The sequence below is a fragment of the Conger conger genome, chromosome 16, assembly GCF_963514075.1.
Source record: "Conger conger chromosome 16, fConCon1.1, whole genome shotgun sequence".
In the NCBI taxonomy this organism is placed as follows: domain Eukaryota; kingdom Metazoa; phylum Chordata; class Actinopteri; order Anguilliformes; family Congridae; genus Conger; species Conger conger.
This window is the reverse complement of record NC_083775.1, coordinates 9403881-9423180: the sequence shown is the minus strand read 5'-3', so window position 1 is coordinate 9423180 and position 19300 is coordinate 9403881. Positions and strand designations below refer to the sequence as shown.

Below are 19300 nucleotides of genomic sequence, written 5' to 3'. Positions count from 1 at the left end.
CACTAGCCAAAGCTACCTAGAGAATGCTCAAGTCCATGCATTAAAACACTTCTAATCGCCGATCCATTTGCCTTATCTCTACTGACTGTGTCTCAGGCCCAGGACTAGAGCTACCCATGTTTGTCCATTGTTACCGGCTACCAAGCTAACGTTAACTATTATCCCCTAGGCATGACTTCCCATAACTACGCTGTTTTGTGTTGGTAAGATAGCTAACGTTATGTCGACTCTAGCTAACGTCAAAAGTCAGACTAGCTCCAAACTTGGAACTTGCCATATAACGACTAACTTAGCTAGCTAGTGCTGTTGAGCTAGTTAGCCACTCAAGTAAACAGGATAGACTTGGGTGACGAGTGAGGGATCCTTATGCGATGGTTTTAGTGCTAGCTGACCGTTACTTTAACTGCCTTGCCATTCTCATTACCAAGCGATAAGTTGTATTTCGGACATTTTCTCCTATTGTATGCCGTCCCTATTGTTCGCCATCGATCGGCTGCTGAATTTTCGACGGCATCAAACGTCTGTGAAAATAAATAATACACAAGCTAGCCAAAATGAACTGATCAACCACGGATTATGTATTAGGTCTCATTTTATGAAAGTTTACGTGGGAGTATGACTATGTTTTCCGAGTAACCATTCGTAATGGAGAGGAACTAACTAACCTAGTAGACAGTGAATACGTGTTCATACCGTCGCTCCTTATTGTCACTTGCTTTTTACATTTTATGACGTCGACAAGATTTTACATTCTCAATATTTGGCGGGTAAACGTTACATTGTGCAGTTAATGTATTGCTGGTTAATTGATCGTGATCACGATTCTGAATTACAGAATGATTGCGGGACGCCATAATGGGGTGTTCAGTCATTTGAATGTAACTGGCATGACTAGGATTTAGGACCTCTTAAACCGTTCCGATTTCGTTCTACTTTGTTTATTGTTCTCCTGTGTCATGCGTCTGTCATTACAAATTTAGTGCCGTATTCCAAAAATGTTGACTGGCACAGTTAGTTGTTAGTTAGTAAACTGTGGTGGCCTACTGTATAGCTCAGCATTGGTAATTTAGGTTTCCTCCGACACACGAAGAAACTGTTACAGGTGTTCTGCTCCTCCTTAACCTTCCTGAATCTAAAATAATAGATTTGGCCATTCAGGATCAGTTGTTGAACTGGTTCTTGCTGAAAGCAATGTCAACTGCCTCTAGATGTCACAACATGCTTTATTTCGGCTAGGAGCCAGCGAAGACGCAGTTGTGATTTCATCATCAGAACCACGTAGATGAGTCCTGGTCTGCACTTGCTGTCAAGAGTTTTGAGCAGTTGAGACCTTGTCTAGCATTGACCAGTTGTAATTTCCCTTGGCTTTGGTAGTGCTGCAAAATTCTACAGAAAGCTAAGTCCGAATCAGTCTGCCTTAAACTGTCTTCACCCAAATGCACGCTCAGCGGTTCTGCATCATGCAGCTTTCTAAAAACTGAACCAGTAATGTTTTATCCTACTAAGTGTTGACAGTGAGGGGACTGGATTTGAGCTCTAGTCCTGATCTCCATACATTCAGGAATTGTAGCTTGCAGATTTGGATGTGCTCAGGGTAGCACATCTGTTCACAGTGAAGTTCAATCTCCATGACTGAAGCTTTGGAAACCTAAACACTTGTGGCATCTCAGTTTTTGTGTGTGTCCTCTTATTAGTATTTATTTTTTATTTTTATTTTTTTAAATGTCTTGTACTTCCCAGTGTACTATAAAAAGTATGGCTTTGATGGTGTTTGGCTGTATGAAATTTATTCTGGGTTCTTGTGGTTTGGATGTGTAAGGGAGGCCTGTAGCGTAGTGGTTAAGGTACATGACCAGGTTGGGATGTAGAAGGCTCTTGGTAGGGCTCTGATTCTGATGGTTGGGATGTGGAAGGCTTTGGGTAGGTCTGCCTGCTTGCAGGGTTGATGGTGGAGGGCTTGACAGAGAATCCTGGGAGGTGGATGCTTCGACTGCCTTGGGATTAATATTTTGGGTCCCGTTATTGATATTGTGTGATTGTGTGTTCTGGATGTTTTTTTCTTTAAGGCCACATGGGCATTGCTGTTTCCTTAAACTGGTATTGGCCTTTTCCCCCACAGAAAAGACTTGAACCAGAGCCACTTCGTACATATCATTCATTGGAGCTGTTCCTTTGCTGTACTACCTTAATGAATATCACCAAATTAGTAATTTTCTTTTGGGTTTCCCTGCATCTGCATTAAACATGAAATGTGTATATATATGTTTTTTTGTATGCAAGTATGTTTGTGTAAAATAACATGCAGATAGTTTTCAGAACATTGGGTATATGAAGGTAATGCAGAGAAGGCAGCACATTACTGTTGAAGTTCAGAGCCACAGAATGACAAACCTAATTGTGGAATTAAGATGGCAGCGACAGAGAGCATTAGCAATTGTTTGTTTGTTTATTTATTTTTCTTCTTGGGTCTTGGGAGGGTGTGAAGCCACGTCCTATCCAAAACAAAATGGAATGTAGATAAATGAAAGACTAGAACCTTAAAGCGTACTCGCAGTGTGTCTGAAACCCAGCCTCAGTTGCAGTGAGGAAGTTGTGTATGTGCACACACACACACACACACACACACACACACACACACACACACACACACACACACACACGCGTGCGTGCACCTGAGTGTTTACCTCCCTGGCCTGACGGCACGCACTCGTCCCCTGGCACCTCCTCAGCTCCCGTTCCCGGAGAGGGGATCCGGCCCAGGGAAGCGCCAGTTACCGTGCAGGAGGTCCACGCTCAGCCCAGGGAGGTCTGGGTGTCCTCTGCCCTCTCCCTCAGGCCTGTGCCCGGTCGGTCAGCCCGCCTGCGTCTGTTGGGTCCCGGTCGCACCCGTTGCCGCGGCTGCAGGTCGCGGTGTACGAAGGCAGGCCTCGCGGCGACGGAGCTCCGCAGCGCCACATCCATCATCGCGTGCGTGCGGTGCGTTAAAGCCCCCCTCGGTGTGGCGTGGCCCTGGAGCCGTCCAAGCAAGCGGGCTAGGCACAGGCCTTAGACGGAGCCGCGTCCTTCTCCATCGCACTGCAAAAGGGGGGCTCCTTTATTCAGACTCTCATCTCTTTAAGCCGTGGCACAGGAGGGTGAGGGGAGCCACTGTGAATGAAGCCACAGAACAAACCAGATGCAAGCTCGTCCGAAGCAGCGCCTCTTCCCTGGTGGTTGTTTCTCACAATGCTTTTCGGTCATTTCTGTCAGATTTACCGTCTTAGCAGGCCCTGCCTGGACGATGGCGTCGTTATTCACACTTTGTAGGGTAAACTAATGGTGTTAATGTGTGGTGGTCAGCGGCAGTGTAAAGCTTTTCACTCTCAACGCCCCCATTGCTCAGTATATCTTCCTCAACATGGCTTTGCGGCTGTACGTGCGGCAGTGATTTTTGGCAGATTTTCGCCGTGTGTGGTGTGTGATCTGTGACGGTATATGCTGGTTATTCTTTTTGTGCGCTTGCTTGTGTGCGTTCAGCTTGGGGCATGCACTCTTGCTCAGTCAAATGTCCTGGGGCCATATTCATAAATCCTCCTAGTACAAAGAGTTGCTCCTAGTGACAAAACTGCTAAGAACTCTGAAGAAAAGTTTTCTAAGAATTTCCCCTTATGGTTAAGACAAGATCCTGGTAAAGATAAGTTATTCACAAAGCACCTGATCGGTGTGCTGTAGTGTCGAGCCCTTCTTTGTAATCCCTGTCCAGGAGGTGGCGCTAATGCTGTACCTAAAGCTCTGTCTCCTTCCCCCCCTCCTGCAGATTTCGGTTCCCTTTTCGACCTGGAGCACGACCTCCCGGACGAGCTCATCAGCTCCACGGAGCTGGGCCTCCCCAACGGCGGGGACCTCAGCCAGCTGCACACCAGCCTGGGCGGCGGGGGCCAGGACGCGGCCGCCAAGCACAAGCAGCTCTCCGAGCTCCTGCGGTCGGGCGCACCTCCGCCCTCGGGCCAACAGGGGGCGGCGGGCAGCCCAGGCGGGAGCTCCATGGGGCTGCTGGGCAGTATGAACGCCTCCCCCGGGCCCCAGGGCCTCGGACAGACCCAGCCCCACCCCTCCCCCCAGCAGGGCGGCATGCTGCAGCAGCCGGGCATGGTGGGCGTGGCCGGGATGAACAGGGGCATGATGGGAGCTCAGAAGGGCAACGGACAGCAGCAGCAGGGGCCCACGCCCCAGGGGCTGATGGGAGGCCAGGTCATGAACGGCTCTCCCAGGATGAGCTACTCGAACCCTGGGATGGGGAGTAACAGTAACCTGCTGGCAGAGACGCTGCAGCAGGGGGGACAGCAGCTGGGGCCGGCAGGACAGACCGGCCTGAGAGCGCAGCAGCCTGCAGCACTCAACAAGGTAACCGCCCTGGCCCCTCTACCTGTGAGAGGAGCCCAGCACAACACAGCCACAACACAGCCACAACCTGCTGGACCCCTCCCCCCAAACCACCCCAACACAGCCACAACACAGCCACAACCTGCTGGACCCCTCCCCCCAAACCACCCCAACACAGCCACAACACAGCCACAACCTACTGGACACCTCTTCCAAATCCACCACAACACAGCCACAACCTGCCGGACACCTCTTCCAAATCCACCACAACACAGCCACAACCTGCCGGACACCTCTTCCAAATCCACCACAACACAGCCACAACCTGCCGGACACCTCTTCCAAATCCACCACAACACAGCCACAACCTGCCGGACACCTCTTCCAAATCCACCACAACACAGCCACAACACAGCCGCAACCTACCGGACACCTCTTCCAAATCCACCACAACACATCCCACGCAAAACACCCTCAACCTACCGGATGCCTCCACCAAACCAAACCAGAACACACCCACAACCTACCGCACATCTCCACCTGCCTATTACCAGTCCTCAGTTCACCCCATCACACCCGTACTCACCATCACAATGCATTGACTAAGTTCCAGCCTTATTGTGTTTTATTTCTCCAATATCAATATATTTTCCATCAGTATATCTAAATAGCTGAATATGTTCGATATTTTATGATTAGTTGTGGGAAGTGATCATACGTGTACTGTGAAAAAAAAAAAAAAGTGTTGTGACAACATTTGATACTACAGTCGTATCATATTGGCAGTTGGTAATACAGGGAGAACCCTGAAGTAGAGAATTAAGTGCAGACTTTCGGGGGCTCATAATCCTATCCTATTTCAGACTCGTATGCGCCTTAAATCTGACACACCCTCTGAATATTGAATGATATCTGAATATTGTATATGGCATACTCTAATAACCCTATGAATTTCCCCAGAAGTAAAACACACCCTCCTGGTGGCCTATGTGTTACTATGGCTTTGGCTGTGTAAATGTTAATGATACGTTCTGGTCATATCATATCTGGTCATATCATGGTAAAGGCTGGGTACTTGTCACAGAAGATTTGACTGCAGTCATGGAAAGCGGGAAACAAAATGGTAGAAGATAAAAAATACAATTAAAATGTAAATAATTAAATGGAATTGATAGATCTCATGCACAGCAGTGGGAAACAATTCAAATCAGCGGGCAGTACCCACCTAATAGCAACAGATATGTGCAAAATGCATTGAAAGGCTGGTGCGTTTGCTGGCTTACTTTGGTCTATCACAGAAAGAATGAGCACATTGTTTGCCGTTAACATAACATAACTTTGTTTAACAATAGAGAAGGCTCAAATTGCATTAATAATAAAAAAAATGTATCGTATATGTCTGCTTTCCTTTAAATAGTTTTGGGATGCTACATGTTGTAGCTAGGCTTGGTCTTTGAAGTGCTTCTTATTTTTGAGCGTTACCAACTGGGGCTGTTGTGCAACTGCCAACAACTGGCAAGGATGTAAAAAGGCGTCTTCCTTCATTCCAGCGCCTTCCAAATAAAAATCTGTCCCCATTATTACACTTTGTTTTCCCAGCCTTTGGCAATGTTGTTAAAATGGCTGTGCCTGGCAATGTTGTTAAAATGGCTATGCCTGTACATTCTAGGCTATGTGAAGGTTATTATCCATTATCATCCCAAAGTGCCAAAGAAATCACAAGGCACTAAGACGGTAGGAAATGGCAGAAATCACAAAGAATGAGCGACTGCCAAATTTATGGTAAGAATCACAAATCACAAATGAGTACCGACCCATCGTCCTCACTGAGCCAATTGCATTTGATGCTAATGCTAATGATGCTAATGTAAAGTCCTGTCTCTTGGGTTAATTGTCCCGGTGTTAAGTGGGAGGGGTTAAGTTATGTTTTTCAAGTCATGAGATAAATGACAGAAATTTATGATCGTTTTAATGCAAGAAGTGTTTGGGAAACAATATTTATACTGTATTCAACAAATAAAATATCACAATATTATGAAAATGGGCATATTGCTAATATCGATATGGGCTTCATATCAAAAAATATAAAAGTATATAATATAGCTGGACCCTAGCATTCAAACCAACATCATATCCACATGCATTGTGGTGGTGTGTGCACGTCATGAATGTTTTTAACAAATATTTTTGATCCTGAGTCATTCTTGTTAAAAGTAAAAACTCCTATGTGAAAGGGGAAGTTCACCTGAAAATAAAATAAAATACAGCTGCATTTCCACTGGATAGATGGCGGGTCAGCGAGAGTGCCATCTATCCATCCAGATAGTTTTGCTGAGATTTGACGATCATAATCTCAGCGAGATTTCCGAATATAACGATACGATCACTCCCAAGCATCTGCTGGTCTGGTTATGCATGGTGTGTCAACTTGAAGTATGCCAAGTGTGTATATCTGCGCAGATGAGGCACACCAGGATTCTGGAGCACAATGTCAATATGGTTTTGACCACGGTCAGTGGACGTTCTTCAGTAACTTTGTTTGGCATGGGACATCGCTGTTGAGTTTTACAAATGTACATTTTTGCCTCTTTGAACGCCACAAATCTTGGCCCCCATTGCAGTCCGTGTGTAAATTGAACTGCAGTGGATGTCTATAAAACTGGATAGATGGGCAAGTGTAAATACAGCTTCATTTTATTTTCGGGTAAACGTCCCCCTTCAATATGGCACATGCACTGAGGGGGATCTTTAAAAACCTGGTTAGCATAAATCCCTTAGTCAGCATTGGCTGTCTTGTTCGCAAGCGAATGGCCTTGTTTTCCGTCAGAAGGGATGTTTTCTGACAATCCCGTGAAGCCCTGTCACACAAAATGACTTTGGTGATCTTATTTGTTGTGACGCACGTGCCGCACTTGCAACATAAGCAAATCGACAGCAACTTGAATGACCTGCACGGCGAGGTTTCGCTCTGCTGCGGTGGATTAAACCCTCAATTTCCTCGGCCCCGTTTCACAGAGCACGACGGTTGAAGGGGGCGTAATTTTTCACGACTTGTCAGCGAAATGTCCGCATTGGTCTCGTTGACGCGAGGTGATGTTCTGCGTTTGAAGAGTCCAGCGGGCTGCACCTGACAATCGGCCGGCTTTTGATCTGGGCCGGGCCTCTTCAGAACCCGCCCAGAATCTCAGCACGGCCGATTGGCAGCGTCCACATCGAAGGCAGGCCCAGATCATTTTCTGGACTGTGGTTGGTCTCGTCTGTATTCGGCTTTGACTCTTTCCCTGGGGAAAGTGTACTTTTGAAATAATGCTAACGCATTTTCTCCGCTAATCTGGTTCTTTCAGCTGTTTGTTTAGCTTTCTTTTTGCTTTTTTTTTTTGTTGATAAAGTGCTTGCAATGGCCAGGACAGCTACTGTCAGAACCCCCCCCACACACACACACACACAGCACATACACCTCTGAACAAATTGGCTGTTGTGCTTCTCTCCTCTGGAATGATAAGTTTTGCAGATTGGAAACTCGTGCGCCGCGTTGGGTAATTGGGGCTCCCCACAGCCGGCCTCCTGTTCGGCGTCGTCTGCTCCCACCGGCTCCCTCGCCTCGCTCCGTAGCGACGCCGGCGATACAAACGAGCTTCAGAACGACTTAATTGACCAAGCCATTATGTGCCTAATTGACCGGCACTCGATTGTTTCAGGGGTTTGAAGGAAACGTAACTCCATTAAGTTTTGTGCCTGGGTTATTTATCTCTTTTTTTTTTTGATGGATGGCACAGCCCTGTTAATTGTGGTTCCCATGGATCGTTTCTGGGAATGCCGGTGTGCTGCGTTTTTGCGGAGCTCTGGAGCAGCTTGTGGGAGCGTTTTGGGAGCTTTTTGGAAGTGTTTTGGGAGCGTATCGTGGTGGTTCGGATCTTGCGCTTGCCACTGACGTTGTAGTTTTGATGACCACGTGGGCCTCTTGTTAGACCCCTTGAGCAACATATTCGGCCTAAATTTCTTCAGTAAATCTAGCATTATGAATGGACTGTAGCAGCCCTAAAATGTAAAGTCTTTTTTTGATCTTGTGTAAGACCACTTCAATCATGTTTTTGTCATTCTGAAACTAAGTCTTTGATGATATGCGTAAGTTTGTTAGTTGGTATTCCTGAAGCAGTTGGGATGTCTGATTCAATGGTGCTTCTTGAAGCGCAAGGTAACGTCACTGTCCCGCTATGAGGCCGTTGTGCTTATTGTTCAGACAGTCGCGGCCTTTCTTAATGGATTTTCCAGCCTCTCCTCTTACCATTAATCACTTTTCTTTTCCTTCCTTCTTCCCCCTCCTCCCCCTGTTCTCCTGCAGATGGGGATGATGGGTAACCCTGGCCCCTACGGCGCCCCCTATGGGCAGTCCGCGGGACAGGGACTGGGCGGCGCCGGGCTGGGCCCGCAGCTTCAGAACAAGGCGGGCTTGCCCAACAGCATGGCCCAGTTCAGCCTGGACAAGAAGACGCAGCCCACACCGGGCATGGGCGGCATGGTGAGGAGTGTCCGTCTGTCTGACCTGCCGGTCTCTCCCGTCTGTCTGACCTGCCTGTCTCTCCCGTCTGTCTGACCTGCCGGTCTCTCCCGTCTGTCTGACCTGCCGGTCTCTCCCGTCTGTCTGACCTGCCGGTCTCTCCCGTCTGTCTGACCTGCCTGTCTCTCCCGTCTGTCTGACCTGCCGGTCTCTCCCGTCTGTCTGACCTGCCGGTCTCTCCCGTCTGTCTGACCTGCTGGTCTCTCTCGTCTGTCTGACCTGCTGGTCTCTCTCGTCTGTCTGACCTGCTGGTCTCTCTCGTCTGTCTGACCTGCCGGTCTCTCCCGTCTGTCTGACCTGCCGGTCTCTCCCGTCTGTCTGACCTGCCGGTCTCTCCCGTCTGTCTGACCTGCCGGTCTCTCCCGTCTGTCTCTCCCGTCTGTCTGACCTGCCTGTCTCTCCCGTCTGTCCCTCCCGTCTGTCTGACCTGCCTGTCTCTCCTGTCTGTCTGACCTGCCTGTCTCTCCTGTCTGTCTGACCTGCCTGTCTCTCCTGTCTGTCTGACCTGCCGGTCTCTCCCGTCTGTCTGACCTGCCTGTCTCTCCTGTCTGTCTGACCTGCCTGTCTCTCCCGTCTGTCTGACCTGCCTGTCTCTCCTGTCTGTCTGACCTGCCTGTCTCTCCCGTCTGTCTGACCTGCCGGTCTCTCCCGTCTGTCTGACCTGCCTGTCTCTCCCGTCTGTCTGACCTGCCTGTCTCTCCCGTCTGTCTGACCTGCCGGTCTCTCCCGTCTGTCTGACCTGCCGGTCTCTCCCGTCTGTCTGACCTGCCGGTCTCTCTCGTCTGTCTGACCTGCCTGTCTCTCCCGTCTGTCTCTCCCGTCTGTCTGACCTGCCTGTCTCTCCCGTCTGTCTCTCCCGTCTGTCTGACCTGCCTGTCTCTCCCGTCTGTCTCTGCTCATGGCTGTGTGTGCATGTGTCTGGACTTTGTGTCACACTGCAGCTCTTGTGTGTGTGAGCCGTGTTTGTGTGCCATCTCTGGGCATTGCATGTGTACTTGTAGTAGTATTATACTGAGCACGGTAGTGTTATGGGATTACCATGAATTTTTGAGGATACCTCTGAAAAATGATCACGTTCATGATCCAACAATTTTGAGGCATGCATGCTTTTTAGAATTGCACGGTTGTAGACCTCATCAGATTTGAATGAAACCTTTAATCAAAATTGACGATGTCCATAGATTTAGCATTACCATTTGTGTTGTTCATACATTTATGTCTGTCCTTGTGTTGGTATTGGGAGTCATCATTGTTTATATGCCTTTCGCTTATTGTATGTCAAAGGCACGGGAACTTTTATGTAATAATAAAAAATAAAAATAAAAGTGTGTATGCGTATCAATATGTAATGTTACATACATTGTCACATACGGGGGTCAGTGGTTTCTCAGCATCGACGCTTCTTTCGTTCTCCGCCGCCAGGCCCAGCAGTCCCCGGGAGTGGTTGCCGGGGCGACGGGAGCCGGCGGGGCGGGGGGTCTCATGGCCTCCGCCCCCGGCGGGCAGGGCGGGCTGGGCTCGGTTTCGGCCGGCTCCGCCTCGGCGCCCCCTACGGCCGACCCGGAGAAGCGCAAGCTGATCCAGCAGCAGCTGGTCCTCCTGCTCCACGCGCACAAGTGCCAGCGGCGCGAGCAGGCCAACGGGGAGGTGCGCCAGTGCAACCTGCCCCACTGCCGCACCATGAAGAACGTCCTCAACCACATGACCCACTGCCAGGCCGGCAAGTCCTGCCAGGGTGAGTGTGAGTGAGTGTGAGTGAGTGTGAGTGTGAGTGAGTGTGAGTGAGTGAGTGTGAGTGAGTGAGTGTGAGTGAGTGAGTGAGTGAGTGTGAGTGAGTGAGTGAGTGAGTGTGAGTGAGTGTGAGTGAGTGTGAGTGAGTGTGAGTGAGTGTGAGTGTGAGTGAGTGTGAGTGAGTGAGTGTGAGTGAGTGAGTGAGTGTGAGTGTGAGAGTGAGTGTGAGTGAGTGTGTGTGAGTGTGTGTGAGTGAGTGTGAGTGAGTGTGAGTGAGTGTGAGTGAGTGAGTGTGAGTGAGTGTGAGTGAGTGTGAGTGAGTGTGAGTGAGTGTGAGTGAGTGTGAGTGAGTGTGAGTGAGTGTGAGTGAGTGTGAGTGAGTGTGAGTGAGTGTGAGTGAGTGAGTGAGTGTGAGTGAGTGAGTGTGAGTGAGTGTGAGTGAGTGTGAGAGAGTCCTCAACCACATGACCCACTGCCAGGCCGGCAAGTCCTGCCAGGGTGGGTGACCGTGAGAGTGTGTCAGTGTTGCACCACTAAGAACATCCTGAACCACATGACCCACTGCCAGGCCGGCAAGTCCTGCCAGGGTCTTCACCGACCCCCCTGCCAGGGTCAGTGAGACGAGTGTGTGCGTGTTAGACCTAGGTCAAATAACTAAAGAATTGATTGTCTTGGATTCAAATACTTTTCCGTGCTCGATTGACCATGTCTGGTGCAATTGAGCCAACCAAGAGGATTAGAATGTGTGGTTTTTGAGAGTATTTATTTGGTTCCAATACACCACACATGCTCAAAATTGTAATCCAAAACAATGACGTGTTTGACCCAGGTCGGATGTGTCTGTGCGTGTTTTTTGTGTCTTTGTGCGGGTGAGAGCTTGGACGTGCCAAGGAGACTCAGCAAAAGTAGGAAGTCTCATCTGTCTCTCCCTCCCCCTCTTCGCGAGACGCATACACACACACGCACACACACACACTCACACACTCAGACTTGCACACTGTTCCATTGAGCAGTGACGTCGCACCGACAGTCTAACACCCGCCCTCTCTCTCCCTCCCTCTCCCACAGTGGCCCACTGTGCCTCGTCCCGACAGATCATCTCGCACTGGAAGAACTGCACACGGCACGACTGTCCCGTCTGCCTGCCGCTGAAGAACGCAGGGGACAAGAGAAACCAGCAGTGTGAGTGTCTGTCTGCCTGCCCCATCTGTCTGTCTGTCTGTCTGTCTGCCTGCCGGCCCCATCGGTCTGCCTGCCCCGTTTCTGTCCATCTGTCTCTGCTGCTCTGACTGCTATCTGTGGTAGTTCTTCGACCGAGTGTCTGTCGAAGCCGTTATTCGCAAGTTTTCAGATGTTTTTACAAGAGCTCTGTTTTTGTGAGATGTTGGAACGCAGTGGTTGGATGTGAGGCGGTGTGAATGCACTTGTGCACTTTGTGTTGTTGGATGTTTCGCAAAAGTGTTTGCTAAATGAACTGTTGTTTATGTACTGCTGATGTTAACCTATTTCTTTTTCCCCCTTTCTGCTTTCTTCCTGTCTGGCCCCTGTTCCCCCTGCGCCTCTCCTGTTCCCCCTGCGCCTCTCCTGTTCCCCCTGCGCCTCTCCTGTTCCCCCTGCACCTCTCCTGTTCCCCCTGCAGCTCTCTTGGGCGGGGCGGCTGTGGGTCTGGGCAGTTCCCTGGGGGCGGCCCCGGGGGGCCAGACCAGCGCGTCCAACCTGAACCCCCCCAGCCAGATCGACCCGAGCTCCATCGAGCGGGCCTACGCCGCCCTGGGCCTCACCTACCAGGGCACCCAGATGGCACCGCAGCCCGCCCAGACCTCCCTTCCGGGCCAGGGGCTGCCCGTCCAGCCTGGCATGAGGTCGCTCAACGCCATGGGTGAGTGGACGGTCGGCGGTGGGGCTCTGGACCCGGGGGCTGCTGGGAAGGAAGTGAGAGGGCCGGTGTGTTTCAAGGGGAGTCGTGGCCCTAGGGCAGGGGTCGGCAACCCTGGTCCTGGAGAGCTGCAGGGTGTGCTGGCTTTTGTCGTTACTCAGCACTTAACTGATCGATTAAAGCAGTGGATTACACAGTTAACTCGCCTCACCAGGTTTCTTGGGTATGAATCAGTTGCTGGTATTAAGGTGAAAACAAAAACCAGCACACCCTGCGGCTCTCCAGGACCAGGGTTGCCGACCCCTGCCCCAGGGTGTTGATTCCAGAGCAGGCGCACGGCGGCCTAAGATGGCCTTTTTGTTCTTTCTTCTTTTTCTAGGCTGTGTGCTGCCGGTTGTGTGGCACTTCCCTATCGACTGATCCTGTGCCTTCAGGGGCGGGTATTTTATTAAGCAGCATTACAGAGTTAACTCCATAAACGGCTCTCTTTATTTCAGTCCATGTTCCAGATTTTGGGACGGTTCCAGGTTTTACTCGGTGCCGTTATGTAGCTAACTTGGTAATCCTGCTTTGTGAAACATGGCCCTGGTCTTGACGCCTATATTTGCGGAGAAGGGTGTCTTTCAAAAGTAATACCAATAATGGCTTAATGGCGATTATTGTTGAAGTGCAATAATGAACAGATGATGCTTGGACTCTATGCGGTAAAGCTGAGAGTGTGTGAGCGTGTGTGTGCGTGAGTGTGTGTGTGTGAGCGAGTGTGTGTGTGTGTGTGTGTGGTAGTTCGTGCAGCACCTCACCCCCTCTCTCTGGCCCTCAGGTGCAGGGAACCCCATGGGGGTGAACGGAGGGGTGGGGTCTCAGCCCCCGAACCAGCAGACCAGCCTCCTGCAGGACGCCATGCTTCACCCCAACCTGAACTCGCAAAGGTGTGTGCGCGGCTTCGGCCTGTGTGTGGTGTCTGAGGACCGCTTGCCTTCGCTTCAGCTGCACTGTAACTCTCCCCCTCTCCCCCTCCCTCTCTCCCTCTCTCCCTCTCCCTCTCCCTCCCCTCTCTCCCCTCTCTCCCCTCTCTCCCCTCTCTCCCCCTCTCTCCCTCTCACCCCTCTCACCCCTCTCACCCCTCTCTCTCCCCTCTCTCCCCTCTCTCCCCTCTCTCCCCATGCCCCACCCTCAGCTTGATGAATGACAGCGCCGGGGTGGGCAGCTTGGGCTCCCTGCCCACAGCGGCCCCACCCACCAGCTCGGGCATGAGGAAGTCGTGGCACGAGGACATCACCCAGGACCTGCGCAACCATCTCGTGCACAAGCTGTGAGTGCCGGCCTCCTTCACGCTCTCTGACCCCCCCCCCCCCCCCCGACACGGATTATGAGCGACCCAACCGGGGAGAAAAGTCGCCAAGAACTGGAGATGGAGCTTGTTGTGACTGGATGATGCTGTTTGGTTTGTGCTCAACATCACCCCTCTCTCTCTCCCCCCCCCCCCCTCTCTCTCGCTCTCGCTCTCTCTCTCTCTCTCTCTCTCTCTCTCTCTCCCTCTCTCGGTTTCTCTCCATCTCTCTCCCTCTCTTTTTCCTCTGAGCAGTGTTCAGGCCATCTTCCCCACCCCGGACCCGGCGGCGCTGAAGGACCGGCGGATGGAGAACCTGGTGGCCTACGCCCGCAAGGTGGAGGGGGACATGTACGAGTCAGCCAACAGCAGGGTAGGCATCTCCTCCCTCCATTTTTGTGTGTTTTCTTATTTAAAAAAAAAAATTTCTCTCCTTGTCCTTCCTTGTCCGGTGTATTCACGCATCCTTTTAACGGTGCTGTAGTACTGTTGCTGAAATGTTGAGTGGGAGCCATTTTGTGGAAGCATTCTGGTAATATTGTTGCAGGAATGCTGTGTTCCAGTCGCTAATGTTACGTAAATGGGGTTTCTCCTGTATCAAACTGAGGCAGAGGTGGTACTTTAACTGTGGTGGCGTGATGAGAACCACATCTTATGTGTTATGTGAATTATACTTTTTTTGTTTGTTTTTACCGCCAGTAATGATCAGAACAAGGACTGTACTCTCTCTTCATTTGCAAAAAAAAAAAAGGTTATTCTACAAGCCATATTGGCAAAGTTGGCAGTGGTCACGTTAATGCTGCGTTTATTATTTTTTATGCAGCAAAAAGTCAAAACGGAAGAATAACCACATGGAAAAGAGGTTATTTTCTTCAGATTACAATGGCCAATGACCCGGACTTCAATCCCAGATCTCAATGAAAGAATTACTCTAGAAACTAGAAATTCTTTGTGCTGATTGTCTTTCGGCGGCTGCCCGTTGTGGTGGTTAGTGATTGTGACGTACAGAACCGTTGGTAGCTCTGCGAGATTCAGGGAGAACAAACTTAATTTGAAAGGAAAGGAGAAAATGAGATGACATGCTCTGACTAGCTTGCTCAAGATGAGTAAATTGAAATGGAAAATCGCTCCTATGCTTTATTAAATATTATTAACCGGTGTGCCAAAAATGAGTTATGATCAGAAAGGAAAAACGTTGATCTTACGTAATCCTGCTGTTTCCCCCCAGTTCTGCTTACAAGTGTCAGAATTATGAGCAATGTTAATTTATTGTGTTATTATTTCGAGTTTGCGTATTATGGCAAAAATAAATAAATAAATAATAATTATATATATATATATTTTTTTTTTTTTTTAAGCATAATGCTAGTGCATTCTGTTTTGTTTTTGGCAATACTTAAATCATGATCATGTGGTCAAATTTCCCCCAGCTTGGCAATGAGAATTATTCTGTTGAATGGCCAATAATGATCAGATGATGGCTACTGTCTTTTCAGCTGCCCCACCTTGCAAACTCCAAAGAAATCCATATCTGAAAGTTGAAGACATAATTGTGATATTGGATGTGCTTGGGTACGAAAGAAAACAAGATTCACTTTTCTGAATGCTAATGTAGCTTTGTGTTCTTTGTTAGTGTCCCATCGCAATGCCTCCATTAGAGTTACAAACGATGGAAATCCACTGTGTGCCTCGCTTATTTCTTTAGTTTTTTTGGTACCAAAACAGGTTGGTTTAACCAACTTGCACTAAAATGGATTGTCCAGAATTTTTTTTTTTTTTACGGAACGATCTGGCAACATCATCGTAGCGCAAACGAACAAGAGCGTAACGTGAAACCTGCCGCTGAAGGGAAAGCTCCGCTCGGTGACGTGCTGTAGCTGGTGTCTGATCCTGCGGGCGTGTCCCACCCCTGCAGGCCGAGTACTACCCCCCCTCACTGTGTCTCCCTCCTGCCCCAGGCTGAGTACTACCCCCCCCTCACTGTCTGTCCCTCCTGCACCAGGCCGAGTACTACCCCCCCCTCACTGTCTCTCCCTCCTGCCCCAGGCTGAGTACTACCCCCCCTCACTGTCTCTCCCTCCTGCCCCAGGCTGAGTACTACACCCCCCTCACTGTGTCTCCCTCCTGCCCCAGGCTGAGTACTACCCCCCCCCTCACTGTCTCTCCCTCCTGCCCCAGGCTGAGTACTACCCCCCCCGCCTCACTGTCTCTCCCTCCTGCCCCAGGCTGAGTACTACCCCCCCCCTCCCTCACTGTCTCTCCCTCCTGCCCCAGGCTGAGTACTACCCCCCCCCTCACTGTCTCTCCCTCCTGCCCCAGGCCGAGTACTACCACCTCCTGGCGGAGAAGATCTACAAGATCCAGAAGGAGCTGGAGGAGAAGCGACGGACGCGGCTGCAGAAACAGGGCATGATGTCCACGCAGCCCGGCCTGCCCCCCTCAGCGCTGCCCCAGGGGCCCGCGGGCCTGGGCCAGCCCCCCTCGGCGCTACCGCAGGGGCCCGCCGGTTTAGGACAGCCCCCCTCGTCCCTTCCCCAGGGGCCCACCGGACTGGGCCAGCCCCCTAGTGAGTGAACTCCTCTCGCCATGTTTATGTGCTAACGGGGAGGAGGTGTGTTAACGGGTAATGTGGAGCGGGCGTGTTAACGGGGGAGGAGGTGTGTTAACGGGGAGGGAGCGGGCGTGTTAACGGGGAGGAGGTGTGTTAACGGGGAGGGAGCGGGCGTGTTAACGGGGAGGAGGTGTGTTAACGGGGAGCGGGCGTGCTAATGGGATGTCTTCCTCTCTAAAGATGGTCCTCACCCTGACCCCTCCCTGGTGCGGCCCACAGTGCCCAATCAGATGGTGAACAGAATGCAGAACCCTGCAGGTACGTACCCCATATGTTGTGAAGTGTGTGTGTGTGTGTGTGTGTGTGTGTGTGTGTGAGAGAGAGAGGGAGGGTCCTCATGTGATGGAGTGGGCAGTTAAGGATGTTAAAAGACCTGTCATGTTTAGACCTGTCATGGGGCCACATTGGCTCAGGCGGTAAGAGCAGTCGTCTGGCAGTCGGAGGGTTGCCGGTTCGATCCCCCGCCCGGGCTGTGTCGAAGTGTTCCTGAGCAAGACACCTAACCCCCCAAATGCTCCTGACGAGCTGGTCAGCGCCTTGCATGGCAGCCAATCGCCGTCGGTGTGTGAGTGTGTGTATGAATGGGTGAATGAGAAGCATCAATTGTACAGCCCTTTGGATAAAGGCGCAATATAAATGCCAACCATTTACCATTTAGACAGTGTTGTTCTTTGAGGCATAACACACAAGCAGACAGACACGCGCACGCACACACACACACACACACACGCGCAGTGTTAAGCTCTGCCTCTGCTGTATCTGCTTTCCGCGGTACCCTACGATGGTTCATATGAAACGGTGCTTGTGATTGAACGATGCTGTTCAGTGTGTGCTCAACCTCACCTCTCTCCTCTCCTCCTTTCTCTCTCTCTCCCTCCATCCCTCTCGCTCTCCTCCTCTCTTTCTTTCTCCAGGGATGAACCAGTTCAGTCCGATGGGAATGCAGTCTCTGGGCCAGAGGTCCACCCCTCCTCTCCAGCTGAACTCGTCCCTCAATCAGGTCAGTAAGCCCCCCACCGCTCCGGTGTTGAGTTGTGAGGGGGCCCTACCGAACGCAGTGGTGTTGTGTGGGGGTAAGGAGCCGGTTCAGGTCCTCTGTCGGGGGCCACAGGTGCCGTCCTCTTGAGTGAAATCCTCCGCTGTTTCACTGAAGTGTCACTGAGTCGACACGCTCTCTGTACAAAAGCAAGAAATTGCCAGTTCTCGGCAAAGCACAGAAATGGTGTAATGTGCGTGTGTGTGTGTGTGAACTCACACTCTCTCTCTCGCTCTCTCAGATGGGAATGGGGGCAGCGAGGATGGGGCAGCCCAACGTGGCTCAGCTGCAGAACCAGTACCTGCCTCCGGGGCAATTCCCCGGGTCGGGCCCGGTGGGGATGAACCAGCCTGGTACACAAGCAGGCATGACGCAGGTGAGCAGAGGCTCCTGTCAGAACCCACAGCTACACACACTCAGGCAAACGCACATGCACACACGCACGCACACACACATTAACCCTTCCGAGAGACAGACACACACACCCAAAACGTCCCCCTCGTCCTCCCCACGAATGAAACACACTTCCCTGCCCACACACACACACACACACACACACACACACACGGACACACACACAAGCACCTGTACACTTTTCCACACACACGCAGACCTGTACATCACCGCTCAGACGCGCACACAGACACTCAAAATCAGAGCCCAACACATTGCTTGTCAGTGTACGCATGTTGATGAGTGTGCATGGTTTTGATGAGTGTGCCTCATGCCTTAACCTCCATTTTGTCCTCCCCCATCTGTTCCCCCCTCCCCACCCTCTCCCCCAGCAGGCCCAGATGCCCACCCCCCCTTCCCTGCCCGTCAGCAGCCCAGTGGCTCAACCCGGCTCGGTGGGAGGGGCAGGGGGCGGGACTTCAGTGGGCTCCATGGGTCCCGGCAGCGTAGGCCCCGCCTCTAACCTGGCCCCGCCTTCCAACTCCTCGCAGCCCAACTCCCACCCGCACTGCCCGCCCCTCCGGCAGAACTCCCCCTCCCCCGCACGCAGCCTCACCCCCACGCCCCACCACACCCCGCCGGGGCTGGCCGGCTCTCAGACCCCCCAGCCCCACACCCCCAACCCCCCGCAGCTGGCCCCGCCCGCCCCCCAGCAGCAGCAGATGCCTCAGCCAATGGGGTCGGGGCCCGGCTCCGATAAGCCCGCCCAGCTACAGCAGCAGCTGGGCGGGGCCACGGCGCCCCCCCAGGCCTCCTCCACCCCCACCCCCAGCGCCCCCCTGCCGCCCCAACTCCCGCGCACTCCGGTGAGTACTGCTAGCCTCGGGACGTCCCGCCTGCTCGCGTGTCACACGCGTGTTACAGTGCCTGCTGTCCCGCCTGCTCCGTTTCGCCCGTTCCTTTCCCCTTCCGTGCGCATGCGCCCCGCCCTTCCTCCCTCCCTTTTCCTCTTTGATTGACGCGTGTATTCGCCGATTCACCCCTAACTCATTGGCCTCCTCGCCCCTCCCTCCAGCTATCCCAGAAGTCCTCTCTGACGGCGGACGGGCAGGCCTCCACGCCGGCGTCGGTCAGCAGTGCCGACACCAGCTCCCAGCAGCCCCCACCCGACGCCGCCGCCCCCCTCGACCCCAAGATGGAGGTGAAGCAGCAGGACGAGGAGGAGGAGATGGAGGGCAAGGCGTCCGGCAAAATGGGCATCAAACAAGCCGACGTCAAGTCCGAGGAGAAGCCGGAGGTGAAGGAAAAAGGGAGAGGGGGGGAGGGAGGGATGATAAGGAATGGTGTAGGACATGGAGCTAGCAGGCCAGGTCTGAAGTGAATGTGTAAGGCTGTGGTAACCA

The 19300-nt window shown here is 51.9% G+C and overlaps 1 protein-coding gene across 6 annotated transcripts in view; it reads left to right on the top strand.

The window, feature by feature from the left end:
- Positions 1–19300, top strand: part of ep300b (E1A binding protein p300 b) — a 46509-nt gene that overhangs the window by 3250 nt on the left and 23959 nt on the right. For 3 of the 6 annotated variants that reach the window (XM_061224960.1, XM_061224959.1, XM_061224962.1), the window contains 14 exons: positions 3797–4383; positions 8705–8881; positions 10343–10655; positions 11720–11833; positions 12291–12530; positions 13348–13456; positions 13705–13839; positions 14113–14230; positions 16177–16423; positions 16649–16726; positions 17383–17468; positions 17746–17880; positions 18290–18763; positions 18973–19194. In XM_061224960.1, the coding sequence (XP_061080944.1) occupies positions 3797–4383; positions 8705–8881; positions 10343–10655; positions 11720–11833; positions 12291–12530; positions 13348–13456; positions 13705–13839; positions 14113–14230; positions 16177–16423; positions 16649–16726; positions 17383–17468; positions 17746–17880; positions 18290–18763; positions 18973–19194 (3035 nt within the window). Of the gene's footprint in view, positions 1–3796; positions 4384–8704; positions 8882–10342; positions 10656–11204; positions 11239–11719; positions 11834–12290; positions 12531–13347; positions 13457–13704; positions 13840–14112; positions 14231–16176; positions 16424–16648; positions 16727–17382; positions 17469–17745; positions 17881–18289; positions 18764–18972; positions 19195–19300 lie in introns of those variants that run through there. The other 3 variants (XM_061224963.1, XM_061224961.1, XM_061224964.1) reach the window with 2 other exon arrangements.